Genomic DNA, 16,387 nt, shown 5'->3' with positions numbered 1-16,387 from the left:
GAGGAGTTATGTTATACAACCAGTAAAACTGTCGATTTGTTGTGTCATTAAAAGTTAAATAGCGAGAATCTAATAAATATTTCTCCTACAGACGCCTTGTGTCTCTCTCTCTATATATGACTCTATTTTGCCGCTCTTGCAGATGTGCGGGCTTTTTCGCGTATATGAAAAAAGGGGGAGAGAGAGAGAGACTCGCGTGTCTTGTGCAATTTTCTTTGGCAATTTTTGAACTGTACGAAAGGAGATTTATTGCCCATGAGATTGAAAGATGGTTAATGTGACGACGCGAGTTGATCCGCAAGTCAATTGATCAATTTATTGTAGAAGAGTTTGACGGAACTGTGTCGATTTTGTGATGGAAAAAGCTTCAGTTTGGTGGCGAACAAGGCCACCAATTGCGGCATGACAGACAGGAGGTTTTAGTTGAGGTTCCGCGGTGGTCAGAAATTGAAGCCATCGACCATTGGAGTTGCATAAAAGGCTGGAAATTTTCGCCCGACGCCGTGATTTGTCATTTAATCACACGACTCTTACGTCAAATATAGGCATACATATTAGTACATTGAGCGACTAGAGCCACAATCAATGCTGTGTTGTGTCTCTTGGTGTGTATTTAAATAATTTGTGGTAAGAAGCTAATAACTCGGGGAAGTGGCAAATCAATTTTACTATTGATGGCGGGCTTTCTCTTTTTTATGCATTAATGACTTCAAGACCAATTCTACCGGTTTTTTCCATGCTGAATAATGCTTTAATCAAAATCTCTGTGTTTTTTTTGTCTCTCTCACACCATCCAGGATACATCGTCGAGAGTTAAGATTGTTGTGGCACTCTATCCGTTTAAGGCCATCGAGGGAGGAGATTTATCACTCGAGAAGGTAATTTTCGCCATTCACTCTGTTTTTTTTTTTTTATCTCTCTGTCACGGGCAAAAGAGCGCGCAAAAGTATCGAATTATCAAATGTCAGGGGGTGAGAAAAAAGCGTTGCCATATCATAGAGAAGAGGAGTATTTCTTGACCCCCTGAAAATTGAGATTCACATATAATAAAATAAAACACTCGAAGCGAAAGATGTGTAAAAGATGTTGTTTCTCGGCAGAAACGGCAAACGACAGGCGAAATGAGACATTAAATATTCACTGATTCACTGATTGACATGTGAATTGATTTGTGTGGGTGGAAATTGGAAGTGAAATTTGTGAAATTCATTGTGTGTGATCTCGTCTTGACGTGATTTTCCGCTAGCTTTTGAGGTGTCACACATTGAGTCAAGAAAAGTAAAAAAAACTGCAGAATTATTCTGATTGCTGTTGTTTTCGGCTTCTTTTTCGCCATCAACACAGCAACACAGCCTAAAAGTCAATTGTATTCTCTCACTTTGGGTGTTCACATTCGGCACAATAACCTGAGAGTATTTCTTTTGCCAAAAAAAGAGAAGCCTTTTGAGGTCGAGGTGAAATTGCTTTTTAATCATCACGAGGTGATCCCCAAAATTGATGGAAAGGAAATAATTTACGGTGTGTGTTAGGAAGAACACAAGAGAAGGAGAAGAAGAAGAAGAAAAAAATAACAATTTGAAGATCATAAATAATAATGGTTTTTTTTGTTGTACAGTAAGTGAAAATCGTGACATCACAATCTGCGTACAATCGAAGTTGAATTTCCTCATAATTGCCCACTATTGCTCATTATAATGTTGTCTTTCAACACATTTTTCGTGGTGCGTTCGACAAAAATGCGGGATTTTTCCATTGAGAAAAGGTGGTTTGATGAAAAAAAAAAACGAGAGACGATAATAGTTGAATTATAGAGAAATAATCATTTTCGAATGCGGGTGATTATGAGAAATATATAAATTGAGATGCCAAGGTCGGTCTCAACTCGTCATCATCATTATAATTCTCTTCTAAATATTTTCTCCACGGTGAGCTGCTGATGCATGATTGCGTGGAAATGTTATTTGTTGATGTGCGCGAAGAGATGACCTGGAAGACACCCGCTGAGATTATTGTTGCCAATGAAATTCAATGCCCAAAAACATCTCATCTCATATCCCATTGATTTACTCAAACTAATTGGATTTCTCTCCCATTTCCTCCTTGCCTCCGTGAACGCTGTTGTGCGCCAGAATGCGGAATACGAAGTCATTGACGATTCTCAGGAGCATTGGTGGAAGGTGAAGAATCAGCATGGACAGATTGGATACATACCCAGTAATTATGTTAAGGCGAAGGAGTTGCTCGGCTTGGAAAAATATGAGTGAGTTTCATTTTCCAGCATTCGCGGCGATGATCGTCTGTGATAACATTGAGTGCCGCTTATCTCTTGCAGTTGGTATGTGGGTGATATGTCGCGACAGAGGGCAGAGTCATTGTTGAAGCAGGGAGACAAAGAAGGTTGTTTCGTGGTGAGAAAGTCTTCCACAAAAGGCCTCTACACTCTATCTCTCCATACCAAAGTGTAAGTCCATTGTTATTTTACTTTCTATCTTATTTTATTTATTGAATTCTAACGCGAGCGCTCGCGCGCGCGCCAGAAAAAACCATCGCAAATTCATACAGAGAGAGAAAGATATTTAGCCCAAGATAAAACACTCTCTAAAGAGATTCCCTTTCAATGTTTACTCACGAAATGTTTTTAATCTCAGGAATTTTTATTGGGTGAAATTATTTTCATCTTAAATAAAATGGATTTGTGATATTGCGAGAAATTGCATTGAAAACTGAATTGTATTTCAGGAATTTATATCGACGAGTGCCTCGAAAACTATTAAAAATCGACTTTGAAAGATATTTGATGAAATTGAAGGAGAAATGCAAGATCTTCTGGGTTTTTAATTACGTTTATAGGCAATTAGTGCAGAAATTGATACAAATTGATAATTTTCTTGTGCCTTTTTACTTGTTTTTGATCACTAAATCTACTTTGAATCACTTATATTGATGGAAATCAATGAAATTGCACGAAAAATCAGTCGAATTTTCAATTCTATATGGAAAAGCAAGTAAATGATAAGCAAAATGTCCAAATTTAGAAACAAAAAGTCTAATAAAAACTGACTTTTTGTACTTAATATTGTGAGTTTGTCTATCAATTTTGCATATTTTAGTTAATATTTCAATAACTAATCAATGAAATCAACTGAAAGTTGACTAACTGAAAAATTAGTCTAATTTCGAAGCGATTGACAAACTTATAGTTTTGCTGCTAAAAGCAGAGCGTTCAAATTGGAAGATCTTAAATTCTTTTATAATGACTCAGATAGTCTCAATTTTCTTTCTTTTAATGTCTTCCATCCCGTTAGAGAGTTGAAGACATTATCAGAGAATATCTCTGCACATAATTTTTCCCCAAAAATGGACACGTGAAATTGACGAGGAGGAAATTAGCGGATATAAGACAGAATTGGAGGTGAAATTTGGACGAGAGAGAGAGAGAGACTCATTTTGTCGTTGGCTTCCTTTCAGACCGCAATCGCATGTGAAGCACTACCATATAAAGCAGAATGCCCGGATGGAGTACTATCTGTCGGAGAAGCACTGCTGTGAGTCCATTCCGGATCTGATCAACTACCATCGCCACAATTCCGGCGGTCTGGCGTGCCGCCTCAAGTGCTCGCCCTGCGATCGGCCCATTCCCACCACCGCCGGCCTGTCGCACGACAAATGGGAGATCCACCCGTCTGAGCTGATGCTGCTGGAGGAGCTGGGCTCTGGGCAGTTCGGCGTGGTGCGGCGCGGCAAGTGGCGCGGATCGATTGACACGGCCGTGAAGATGATGAAAGTGGGAACAATGTCCGAGGATGATTTCATTGAGGAAGCTAAAGTGATGACGTGAGTATTATTCTCTCTCTTTATCTCTCTCGCCGTGAGAATTGTGTCAAGATTCGCATGTCGTATTCTTTTCTCATCCTCAACATTATAGGAAACTGCAAAATCAAAATCTCGTGCAATTGTACGGTGTGTGCTCGAAGCATCGTCCCATTTACATTGTGACTGAGTACATGAAGCACGGATCGCTGCTGAATTACTTGAGGCGACACGAGCAGACGCTGATTGGGAACATGGGACTCTTGCTGGACATGTGCATTCAGGTGAGATTTCTCTCCTCCTATTGATAGACGCACGGATTAATGCTTTCTTTCTCTCTCTCTGGCAGGTTTGCAAGGGAATGGCGTATTTGGAGCGACACAACTACATTCATCGTGATTTGGCGGCGCGCAATTGTCTGGTCGGCAGCGAAAATGTGGTAAAGGTGGCGGACTTTGGCTTGGCGCGATACGTTCTCGATGACCAATACACGAGTTCTGGCGGCACAAAGTTCCCCATCAAGTGGGCACCGCCTGAGGTCCTCAATTACACACGCTTCTCGTCCAAGAGCGATGTCTGGGCATATGGTGAGTGTCTCTCTTGCCGCAGAGCGCGCCAAAGTGGAGGATCAATTTAATAACTGTTCTGCTTGTGGTGTGTTTCTGAAGGTGTGCTGATGTGGGAAGTGTTCACTTGCGGTAAGATGCCGTATGGTCGTCTCAAAAACACCGAAGTCGTGGAGAGAGTTCAGCGTGGCATAATCCTTGAGCGGCCGAAGGCATGCGCTAAGGAGATTTACGATGTAAGTACAATATATTATGTTGTTTGCGGACGCACGCTTAAATGAGACTTTTCTGTGGCAGATCATGAAGAAGTGCTGGGCACACAGTCCGGAAGATAGGCCATCATTTAGAGTGCTGAAGGAGCAACTAGTGCTTGTGGCTCAAGGACTCACAGACTAAAAAATTTCTTGCGATATTTTCCCACCTGCCAATTGCGCGCGGGTGGGAGAACAGAATTTTACAATATTATTGATATAATTATATTGCTAAGTAATATTTGAGGAAAGGAAGGAGAAGAAGAAGAGAAAAACTCTAATCGACTTTATTGCATTTTATTAATAAAAAACGATTTAATGAATGAGATAGAGAAGAAATGACACATTACTGATCTCCATAATTAATTAGTAGAGAAAAAAATTAATATAAATATGAATGATACATTCTGCTGAACATTTTCCAATTCTTCTCAAACACCACTGATTGTAATTGTATTTCCAAATGTGAGATTTTCACGTTGGAAAATCTCTCTCGATAAGTATTTATTTGCTAAATATATTGAACATCCACAGTTCAATATTCCATGGTATTCAAATCCTACGACGTAAAGGTTTTTTGCATTGTTTTCATGTAGTGTTTCTATCGATAATTGTGACTATACGGATTAAGAGAGAGAAAGAAAAAAGCTTCACTCAAAATAATAACCAACACAACACATTAATAAAGGTTTTCAACGTGAATATAGAGGATTGTCAGGAGGAAACAGATAAACTATATAATGATGATGAAGAAAAAAAAGCGTCGCTTTGATAGGCAAGTAAAGAGAAAAACATATTAAGTAAGATTAAGAGACGAAAATACCGCGAATGTATTCGAGTGGAGGAAGAATCCTAATCAAAATGCCATTTTTGGACAAAACTACTGTGTATTTATGGATAGACAAGATGGAGAATACGGTGTATTGTCTCTCAAAGTATGCAAATTAGATGCTAAGATAAGGAGTTTTGCGATGAGACATTGTATTGCATTATTGCAGTGTATCGAATTGTTAGGAGAGTAAATTTTGTCGTCTTTTAGTTGTATTTTTTTCGCTCTGTTTTTTTTTTTTCTTTCTTCCCATAAACACAAATCTTCTAAGTCCATCAATCTTTATGGCGTTTAAAAAATCATAAATCATGTTAGAAAACTCTAAAAAGTATGCACGAAATATACCTTTAAAGAAAAGAAAAAAAAATATGAGAAGTAAAAGAAAAACACTAGAAAGCAGGAAAAGAATAAATATTCTCGAAACTATCTAACTTATAATGAAAAATGACCATAATAAACTTAATGTTTTTTGCTAAAAATGATGATAAGAGAGAGAAAGAGAGAGTGGAAGAAAATGTGAATTGCATAGACTTTTAAATTTAAAAAAAAAGCAGGATTTCAGTGAATTACATAAAACTCACAGACTTTTGAGGAAATAAATTACAAAAAATAAAGTAAATGAATAAAAAATACGGTAATGAAAAATGAAACCATCAAACATATTGTGTGATTTTCGAAATATTTTATCAATAGACAATTTTATCTTGTAAACATAGAAAATTTATACATTTTACACTAAAAAAAAAGAAACTTTGATAGTTTAAGAGACAATGTGTTTATTTGATACATTTTTTCCATGAGAAAATGAATAAAATAATGACAAATATAAATGTGCTAAATTTATATACAAATTTCCACATTATTCCATATCAAAGAAAAATGAATAAGATTTAAAAATTATGAAGGAAAAAAAGACATTTTTAGTGAGACCGTAAAAAGCTCAAGAAAACGTAACACGAACCGTCTTGCATTATTTACAAGAACAAAAAAAAATGGGATAAAAATGAGAAATAATTTTTTTAAACATAGAAAATATTAATCTTCCACAGTGGATATAAATAAAAATATTCCCTCAAACATCCTTTCTTCCCAGGAGAAAAAAAATAAGAGAAAAATGTTTTCCGTTTCAAATTTAGCCGTTAGATGTGTGTAAAAGGCAAAATAAAGCAGGAATTTAGTAAAGATGATAGGAAAAGAAGAAGAAGACGAGAAAATAAATATTCACAATAATGAGCGAAGCACAAAAAAAACTTTTGATACAAAACAGTGTTTTTTCGTAGAAGAAGCGCGCGCGCGATTTTCTCACTCAGTCGGTGAGCCATTTTTTTACGCAAGAACAATGATGTAACAATTTAACTACTCTTATACTTACATTATTAGATATACATAACAGAAGGAATATCATCATTAAAAGTAAATGGTAAATGAAAAAAAACACCAATCTTTCACTCCCGCCGCGATTTAGGCAGAATTTATTGTGGCTTTCGACACGACAAATTGTGATCATAATTCTCGAGCGTCTCGTGCTGAAGGCGAAGAGCTTTTCCCGCGTGCCGCCTGAACGTGGGAAGGCTGAAGCAATTATTGGGACGTTTCTTTATGGCGCGACAATCAGCATCGGGTTTCCATCAATTTCTCTAATTTGGATGGAGGACAGTTTTTATGGATCGATAAGATTGTGAAACACGATAGAATCGCAGATTCTCTCAAGCTGAGAAGGAGTTCGATGACTTCTGGAAGACTAGTCAAAATAGCGAGAGAGATTTTGGGCAGAGCAACAAATCAGGGAATTAGTCGACCATCGAATTGTCACAACAGAAAATGTCTAAATTGGCTAATTAACAATTAATACAAGGGGAAGATTATATGCCTCAAATCTGCACCACTTCCTGACACTTCTAATTTAATCTCTTACTCTTAATTTGCCACTTTAAGCACAAACCACAGTAATAACTAAGCAAAAAGACAATTTTCTAGACTTAAATACCATTTTTGAGGTTAGGACTGACTTAAGCTTTTTATTACCTAATATGAAGTATTTTAAACAGAAAAAGCTCAATTTTGCCAAGAAAAAGAGAAGAAATTCCAGATTAAATACAATTTTCATAATTTAGAGGAATTCTTAATCACCTGAATCTGTCTTAAATCAATCACATAACCTAGAAAAGGTGATTTAATTAATTTTTTTTAACAGAATCATGTAGAAAATGCATTAATTTGTTGAAATAGAAGGTTTTGCAGTGCAAATATTCGATATATTTCACCACTTTCAATTCTCAAACATTTCCGTGCAACTAATAATTTACTCAATTCCATAGACGATAAATCACAATTCGTCTGAATCACTGCATCGCGCTTTAAATCTCTTCCCAAATTTGACTATATATATTTTCTGCGCTGTTGCAAAGCTCCGGCGCGCGAAGCCGCTCAACAGCAATCCCACCGAAAGCTGGCGCGCGTGAGCTTTCGCTGTGGAGGCAGAGCTCAGCTTATAAATTGGCGGCAAAGAGCTCTCGATGCTTCATTGTTCGCTCAACCGTCGAATCGAAAACACTTGCATTCTATCCACATTCATAAATCATCAACTTTTCTTCCATTTGTATTTTCCAGTGACTGTGTCAAATCAAAACAATTTCCTCTCATTCCCATCGATCTTCATTCGCGATCAATCAAAGCCTTCTTAGAAGTGAATTAAGTCCGAGTTAAAGTGACTGTGCGTGCCGAAATTTGAGGGCCGAAAATTGCGACGAACGCGCGCCTTAATTGGATATTTCGAGGTGTTCTTTTCACCAGAGATTTCAGCGACACTTTTCAGGTGAGCCATAATTTTCCGTATATTTGCCTATTCAAAAAGTGATTCATCGACGCCTTGAGATTGCCTGGGAAGGTGAAAAGTTCCCTCTCGCACTTGGCCAATCTCTGCATCGCCTCAAAAGTGTGTGTGTTTGTGCCTTATTTGCCTCCGCTTTTCGGTGGCTCTTCTTCACAATCGATGGACTTTATGGGGGGTTAAATAATTAAGTAAGAGAACTGGTTCAGATGTTCATTTAAATATTGAATTTATATTCTTGAGATCTCTGTTTGCGTGGCAATTTGCGACTTGTCAACCTGTTCTTCGCCACTTTCCTGACGCCAAGTAATCAACGGCAAATCTCTTGATCATTGCACTGAAGACGACACCATAAGTCGCTATGGTTATTTACCGATTGGCGATCTTCTTTGCCTCGTTTGGCCTCATCAGAGAGTCACTGATGCTGAATTTAAGTCGCTTGTCTGAAAGTTCTCCCAAGTTTTATGCCCACTTTGAGGTGGTTTACCTCAGAATCACTCCTCCTACGAGTGCCAAAAGCCTTTCACTGTCCAACTTTATGGCTTTGCGAGTGAAAAATGTAAATGAGAGTGACTTTTTTTGAGACTCCTATCGCGACCCATGTCAATATTTGAGCCATTCCTTCCGCCAGAAAAAAAATAAGAAGAATGGAGAGAAAAGAGCGAATTTGTGATGGGAAATGATTGGGAAAATGTGTGTCTCTGTATGTTGGTGGTGATTTCAATGATCTCTTTCTGCGATGGAGTCATAAATCTTGATTGGCCAGATGTAGGTAGAAAGCGGTGGTTCTTGCCAAAAATGGCTCGTCTGTTCTCTTCAGCGGCAATTGCGTCACTCCGCACGATTCGATGCCCTTCTGCTTGGCACGACAATGAGTCCGCCGAGGGGATTTTCTTATGTTAATCACCGCCAGAACAATAATTTCATGTAATTGAACAATTGTGCAGAAGGAGAAAAACTGTTACAGTGTCAAGGTTGTCATGTTAGAGCGTCATGGGCGTGAAAATCTCTGTGCTGCTCTTCAGGCGCAGCTTTTGGGTGGGATTTTTGCGAGAAAGATTCCTGAATTGATGTATGGGAATTTAGTCGATATTGAGTCTCTCTCTCTCTCTCTTTTATTGTATTATTGCCAAAGCAATTTTTGTGTGCTCTGTGTGTGAAAATCAATGCACAGGAAAACCACCCCTTTTCCACACCCTTCTCACCCCCATTCGACATTCCATTGCGCCGATGTCGTTCCTCTCGCTTTTCCGCCAAACTTAGCAAACGAATCGTGCAGACAATGGCACGAAAATAAAGCCAGCAAAGTTTCTGGTTGCGAGGTTGAAATACATTTTGCAAAATAACACGGAGGGGCTGATAGTTTTGTGCTCACGGGCATCTGAAAGCCGATAAATTCATTTGGATATATTTGGGTCAAACGGAGAGACGAGTTTGTTTGGTGGAGTTTTCTTTAGCCCGAAAGAGGCAACCAAGCGAGTCCTGTTGCTCACAAAAGACAGTCAGACAACGAGCCTTTCAAGCCATGCACAGAATGAGATTGAATGGCAAATTGGCTTTGATTTGTGAAATGGGTTTTATTTCTTCAGAAGTTTCCTGGTTAATTCGCGGATTTTCGCAGGTCTTTTGTTGAATTGATGAATGTTGGAAAATCCTTGGAAAGGTCATGGTTTGATTGAGTGAAGAATGATTGCAGAAGCTTCAGCATTGAGACCACTTTCACTTGCATTCAATTAATTATTCAGAGCTTTTTCCCACCGCCAATGGAAACATGTGTTCGAGCGCATCGAAGCATTGAACTCATTCTTTCTATACTCGGCCATTAAAAATGGAAGCCGTTTGTGTGTCTCTCGATGGAAAATCAATCAAGGAGAATAAGGGAATCCCTTTCTGAAGACACATTGAAAGCTGAATTGCGTGCCACGAAGGGTTCCTCAGCTGTGTGCCCTCCGAAGCACTCCTGCGACGGCAGACATGCTAAACAGGACTCGGGCCGCAACTCGTGGGCACGATGACAATTGTTGATTCCGGAAGGGAAGTAATTTGTGGTTGCGATTCTCGCGCAAGAGCACCATTTCTTCAGCTGACTCACACCCCCTCGCAGTGCAACACAGTGGCCCAAATTCTCCCGCGCGCCCAGTCGCGGGAGTGCAGTGTCCGGAAGCTCTTGGACACTTTTCCCCGGGCGTCACGCGAGCTTTTTCAGCCACCTTTCTTGCCTTCAACCACCCCTGCACACATTGCACGAATATATCAACCCCTTCGGCGCTCTGTGTCATGATTAATTAAAGTTTTGGGAAAATTATTTAACTGCTACAGTTGCAGAATTATGGCAACCTTGACTCCAATTTAGAGGAGTTTGCAGTGTTTGTGTTCATGATATAAAGTTTTCCACGAAACCACCACTTTTCTTTCTCATATTTTTCTTTTCTCCACTGCACAAGACTTCATTGCAAGTTTGTGTGGCGTGTGAAAAAAATGTTGGTATAACTTCAAAGGAAAAACAGCGCGACTGAAAAATTGCACAATCTAATTACTGGCTATACAAAATGGGCAATGAAAGGTATTTTCATCAATTTAGCTTCTTGTACAGCATTTGTAGTAATAAATCCAGTACGGCTAATCATTCGATCACTTGTGGAGAAGATCTTGATTGATTTCTTGGAATGCAAAGGCCATATATGATCAGATCTGTGCGATGCAATTCAAATGGGACAAACTGTAGTATTGGTGTCGCCGAGAAATTGTTCCGCCTCAGTCTAGAATAGATTGAGCTCCAATTAATCTTCACTGAGTCGCATTAGGCACGCTAAACACTTCGCTTTACTCCATGTGTTGAACTTGATCTCTGCGCCATGTCTCAAGATGAATAATTCAAGCTACAGCGCGCGTTGGAATTGATTTGGGCGTTTGCTTAATAGCCTGATCATCTAATTTGCAAATGCCTTCGGTGCACTTTTCAGCTTGACATTGAAATGCTAATTTCTTGCAGACGTTTTCCTCGACTCTGAGTCAACAAGGCGGCTCATTAGGCAGCAAAACACAATGGGTGGCTTTGAGCAGAGACCGTGGACGCCGACGAAGCGCCGAGGCCCAATTGCTGCCGAACATTCGAGTCCCGGACCAGCTCTAGTCCAGCTCCCGACGCTCATCGGTGAGCAGGCAATTTGGCACATATTGTGATGATGGGAAAGGCAGCAAAAAAAAGTCCCGTGGGCGGGATTGTCTCGCTATGGGTTTAATATCAAGCGTAATTATATTGAAATGTTTAATTGTATGGCGGACAATGGCGGCGGCCAATTGAGGAAATGTGCGCAGCGTGATCTTGAAAATATCCAACACACAAACGATCCATTCTTTTTCACGAGAGGCTCGCCTCTCCATCGCCCACGGAACTAATGCTGCAGAGGAGTCATCTTGCCCGGCCACTACTCCAATAACCCAGGGAATTTCTCTCTCTCTCTCTCTCTCTCTCTGGTCAGGCATCAAAGTTCCCGACTCGCGACGCACAGCAGCGCCTGCCTACAGCTTTGGCTCTCGCCACCGGGCGCGATCGGAGACGTACGGCCCCGGGCCGGCGCAGTACAACATCATCGGCCTCGGCTCCAGAGGCAAAGACACCCCGCCGTCCATGTCGCTTCAGAGCAGGCCGCGCGGCAAGAGCTCCTTCCTCACGCCGGCGCCCGGCGAGTACAATGTGGACAAGGCGGAGAAGAGGATCTCCGAGGCGGCGCCAAAGTACACGTTCGGCCTCAAGAGCACCGCCGAGAAAGTCAGCCAGACTCCAGGTAATGCCGCAGCCGTGCGGAGGAGAATTTGTGGGGACGCTGAGAACGACGATGATGATGATGATGATGAGTGCGCGAAATGACGTTATGAAGCCATTGATCTACAAGCCTCTCTCTTAACCCTTATTTTGTAGCGCCTGGCACGTACAACCCTGAGAAAGTAGCTTTAAATAGATCACCCAAATACAGTTTTGGCATTAAAGTTGCGCGCAAAGTAGTTAACGATACGCCAGGTTGGTAAGAAAATACTTGAGGTGGTTTTTTTTTCTTCTGTTCTGAAGTAGAATTTCGTGCACGTCTTTCGACATCCTGTGTTTCTTCTATTTTTCACATCTCTCATATTTTTTCTTCTATTTCGTACATGTGTTGTTTATCTTCATTGAGAACAAGAAAAGGACACAAGGACTTCTGTCTGAGAAACTGGTAGAAGATTCTCTTGGGCTTGGTTTTTCCGCATAGACTTTAGCACAGTTGCTTCTTAGAAATATCCGTAATCTAATGCAGATGTCTTTTAGCTCCGGGAACGTACTGCCCAGAGAAAAAAGAGATTAAATCCAGTCCAAGGTACAGCTTTGGCGTGAAGACAAATAACGAGAAGACCAGTGACACTCCGGGTGAGTGATGAAATCCATAAAATCCCGCCTCATTGTACAACTTTTCGCCTTCTTTTCAGCTCCTGGTGCGTATGAAACAGAGAAAGTCAACTTGGACACAACGCCAGCCTATTCATTTGGGGTGAGGGTGAATCGGGAAAAGCCAAGTGATATCCCAGCTCCTGGAGCTTACTGCCCAGAGAAGGTCAATCTCGATCACACTCCTCGCTACTCATTCGGAGTGAAGGTCGATCAACCCGTGAAGAATGACGCTCCGGCGCCAGGAACTTATTGTCCAGAGAAAGTCAATCTTGACCACACGCCAGCTTACTCTTTTGGGGTGAAGTGTGATCAGAAGAACAGGGATTGCTTCCCAGCTCCTGGAGCTTATAACACTGAGAAGGTTCAGCTTGATCACACCCCAGCTTATTCCTTTGGGGTTAAAGTGGATCAAACTGTGAGAAGTGATGCTCCTGCGCCAGGAACTTACTGTCCGGAGAAGGTGAATCTCGATCACACTCCTTCTTATTCCTTCGGAGTGAAATGCGATCAGAAAAACAAAGATTTCACTCCAGCTCCGGGAGCTTATAACACTGAGAAGGTCAATCTTGACCATCCTCCGGCGTATTCCTTCGGAATAAGAGTAGATGAACCTATCAAAAGTGATATTCCCGCCCCAGGAACCTATTGTCCTGAAAAAGTTAACCTGGATCATCCTCCAGCGTATTCCTTTGGCGTGAAGTGTGATCAGAAGAATAAGAATAACACTCCAGCTCCAGGAGCGTACAATCCAGAGAAGGTTCAACTTGATCACACGCCAGCTTACTCGTTTGGAGTGAGAGTTGATCAACCGCTGAAGAGTGATGTTCCTGCTCCGGGAACTTACAGTCCTGAGAAGGTCAATCTCGATCACACTCCTTCTTATTCCTTTGGTGTGAAATGTGATCAAGTGAATAAGAATTCAAATCCCGCTCCTGGAGCTTACAATCCCGACAAACCCGAGCACACGCCGTCCTATTCCTTCGGGATAAAGGTCGATCAGCCAGTTAAGAGCGATGCTCCGGCGCCGGGAACTTACTGTCCGGAAAAGGTCAATCTTGATCATCCTCCAGCTTATTCATTTGGAGTGAAATGTGATCAGAAGAATAAGGATTGCTTCCCTGCTCCAGGAGCTTACAACCCTGATAAGGTCGATCATACACCATCTTATTCCTTTGGTATCAAAGTAGATCAACCGATAAAGAGTGATGCTCCCGCCCCAGGAACATATTGTCCTGAGAAGGTGAATCTTGATCAAACTCCCTCTTATTCGTTTGGCGTGAAGTGTGATCAGAAGATCAAGAATTGCACTCCAGCTCCTGGAGCTTACAATCCCGACAAACCCGAACACACGCCGTCCTATTCCTTCGGGATAAAGGTCGATCAGCCTGTTAAGAGCGATGCTCCGGCACCGGGAACTTACTGTCCGGAGAAGGTGAATCTCGATCACACGCCAGCTTATTCATTTGGCGAGAAATGCGAGCAGAAAGTGAAGAATTTCACGCCAGCTCCGGGAGCTTATAACACTGAGAAGGTAAATCTCGACAACCCACCAGCTTACTCTTTCGGGATTAGAGTTGATCAGCCTATCAAAAGTGATATTCCCGCCCCGGGAACTTATTGTCCTGAGAAAGTCAATCTTGACCATACGCCAGCTTACTCTTTTGGGGTGAAGTGTGATCAGAAGAACAAGGATTGCTTCCCAGCTCCTGGAGCTTATAACACTGAGAAGGTTCAGCTAGATCACACCCCAGCTTATTCCTTTGGGGTTAAAGTGGATCAAACTGTGAGAAGTGATGCTCCTGCGCCAGGAACTTACTGTCCGGAGAAGGTGAATCTCGATCACACGCCAGCTTATTCATTTGGAGTGAAATGCGATCAGAAAATTAAGGAATTCACTCCAGCTCCGGGAGCTTATAACACTGAGAAAGTCAATCTTGATCATCCTCCGGCGTATTCCTTCGGGATTAAGGTGACTCAGGACGTAACTAGCGATGCCCCAGGTAGAATTGTAGATTAGCTAAACTTCAACACAATCAAAAGCTTGACAATTAATCATTTTCACAGCTCCAGGAACTTATAATCCCGAGAAATCGAATTTAGATCACACGCCATCGTATTCCTTTGGAGTGAAGGTGAACCGTGAGAAGCCAAACGACACTCCAGCTCCTGGAACTTACTGTCCTGAGAAGGTCAATCTCGATCACACGCCAGCCTATTCCTTCGGCATGAAAGTCAATCACGAGAAGCCTAGCGACACTCCTGGTAAGAAATTCATTCACAGTGTTCATTGGCGCGAGGAATGATGAATCCTTTAATCATTTGTACAATTTCACTCCTGCCTCAGCACCTGGATGCTATATGCCTGAGAAAGTAGTGCTAGATCATACACCCGCTTATACATTTGGGCTGAAAGTGAAGCAAGAGAAGTTCAGTGACACTCCAGGTATTCATTTTGAAAAGAGTCTCAAATCAATTGAGGTGTCATGTTTCTAATCATCTGTGTGAATATGTTTTAGCTCCTGGCGCGTACATGCCTGAAAAGGTTAATCTAGATCACACACTTTCCTACACTTTTGGAATAAAGCACAGTCAGAATATTCGCCTTATAAAGTGAGTTTTTGCACGGTTTTTTCTTTCTCAATCATTTCAGCATTTGTAAATATGTGTGTTATGTTTCTGTTTTCTTTTTTTTTCTTTTCTTTTGTAGCACTGGTCGTGTAAAATCATAAGTTAAAATCCATGGTTTCATAATTCATATAAGAAGAAGAAAAAAAATATTTTGATGAAAAAATGTTAAAGTGCCAACTGTTAAACTCCGAAAATCTCTTTCCTTCCTCTCTCAACTAACCATCCAGCATTGGATTTCAAATGATAATCACATGCATAGATGTTCAGAGGTATTCTGACTATATTTAAGTTCTCATTGTGCCCATATTGAGATCACACGCAACAAGAAGCCAAGATTCACCATCATTGATCCGCATCCCATTGACTAAAGATCCCCTGCATTGTGTGTGTATAGCTCCCAATGTCTATCGCATCCCCACAATCTTGGGGAGCAGCAGAGAAGGTGGCATCCGATCCGCGCCCGCCTTTACTATCACAGGCCGTCATAAGCCATCAATTCCACCCACGGTCAGCGTTCCCGGGCCGGGATCCTACGATGCCAAGCTGGAGTTGCTGCAGCGCAAGTCGCCAATGTACTCCATGGCCACGAGATTCCGGCAGCCCAATGACAACCACATGAAACCCGGACCAGGCGCCCACTGTCCTGAGAAAGTGAGTCACAATCCCGACACTGTGTGAACCTCCAAACATTCACTCTCTCGAATGCCTTTGCAGATCAATTTGGGCCACGTTCCGTCCTACAGTTTTGGGATCAAACACTCACGCTACCTAGGAAACTTCACGGAGCTCAAATCGTGCTAGGCGATCAACCACACACAAATCTTGGCTTCGGATTAATCCGCGCGCAAAAATTGTAACGAACGAAATTCCAAATGAACGACAAAACTAATGAATTTAGTATTGAACATAATAAAACTCTGTGCCACCCGTAAAAGTTAATTTCCCTCATCGAAATTATGATGCTAACAATTAATTATCTATGGATAATGTCAAGTTTCCTGCCTCTGCTCATCTCCTCTTCCTCGTCACACACAAATTTCTGATTTAGCC

The 16,387-nt window shown here is 41.3% G+C and overlaps 2 protein-coding genes across 6 annotated transcripts in view; both read left to right on the top strand.

Annotated features, from left to right (window-relative positions):
• The window catches only part of LOC132263362 (tyrosine-protein kinase Btk29A), a 33,538-nt gene extending 26,876 nt beyond the window's left edge, over positions 1 to 6,662 (top strand). For all 4 annotated transcript variants that reach the window (XM_059763086.1, XM_059763088.1, XM_059763087.1 and 1 more), the window contains 8 exons: positions 798 to 878; positions 2,130 to 2,260; positions 2,333 to 2,461; positions 3,469 to 3,834; positions 3,926 to 4,094; positions 4,160 to 4,397; positions 4,479 to 4,612; positions 4,674 to 6,662. In XM_059763086.1, coding sequence (XP_059619069.1) covers positions 798 to 878; positions 2,130 to 2,260; positions 2,333 to 2,461; positions 3,469 to 3,834; positions 3,926 to 4,094; positions 4,160 to 4,397; positions 4,479 to 4,612; positions 4,674 to 4,772 — 1,347 coding nt within the window. In that variant the 3' untranslated portion in view covers positions 4,773 to 6,662. The remainder of the gene's footprint in view (positions 1 to 797; positions 879 to 2,129; positions 2,261 to 2,332; positions 2,462 to 3,468; positions 3,835 to 3,925; positions 4,095 to 4,159; positions 4,398 to 4,478; positions 4,613 to 4,673) is intronic.
• Positions 6,663 to 7,986: 1,324 nt separating this feature from the next.
• Positions 7,987 to 16,265, top strand: LOC132261991 (adhesive plaque matrix protein). Of its 2 annotated transcripts, XM_059761084.1 has the most exons (10): positions 7,987 to 8,271; positions 11,279 to 11,440; positions 11,769 to 12,074; positions 12,209 to 12,307; positions 12,590 to 12,688; positions 12,748 to 14,709; positions 14,774 to 14,971; positions 15,054 to 15,152; positions 15,732 to 15,988; positions 16,052 to 16,265. In XM_059761084.1, exons 2-10 carry the CDS (start codon positions 11,332 to 11,334, stop codon positions 16,136 to 16,138), a joined length of 3,216 nt encoding a protein of 1,071 aa, XP_059617067.1. In that variant the 5' UTR covers positions 7,987 to 8,271; positions 11,279 to 11,331; the 3' UTR covers positions 16,139 to 16,265. The 2 variants fall into 2 exon arrangements, with proteins under 2 accessions (XP_059617067.1, XP_059617066.1); XM_059761083.1 differs by lacking the exons at positions 12,209 to 12,307; positions 16,052 to 16,265 and adding an exon at positions 15,226 to 15,319 and having other exon boundaries at positions 15,417 to 15,742.
• Positions 16,266 to 16,387: the final 122 nt, after the last annotated feature.

This window comes from Phlebotomus argentipes, unplaced genomic scaffold (genome assembly GCF_947086385.1).
Source record: "Phlebotomus argentipes unplaced genomic scaffold, Phlebotomus argentipes genome assembly contig_15, whole genome shotgun sequence".
Classification (NCBI taxonomy): Eukaryota; Metazoa; Arthropoda; class Insecta; order Diptera; family Psychodidae; genus Phlebotomus; species Phlebotomus argentipes.
This window is presented reverse-complemented; position numbering and strand designations above follow the sequence as displayed.

Excerpts from the sequence above, each read along its gene's own strand:
- LOC132261991 (XM_059761084.1), top strand. The coding sequence starts at position 11,332 with ATGGGTGGCTTTGAGCAGAGACCGTGGACGCCGACGAAGCGCCGAGGC. Across the intron at positions 15,153-15,731 it reads GAAGTTCAGTGACACTCCAG|CTCCCAATGTCTATCGCATC; the intron begins GTATTCATTTTG and ends GTGTGTGTATAG. Across the intron at positions 15,989-16,051 it reads GCGCCCACTGTCCTGAGAAA|ATCAATTTGGGCCACGTTCC; the intron begins GTGAGTCACAAT and ends ATGCCTTTGCAG.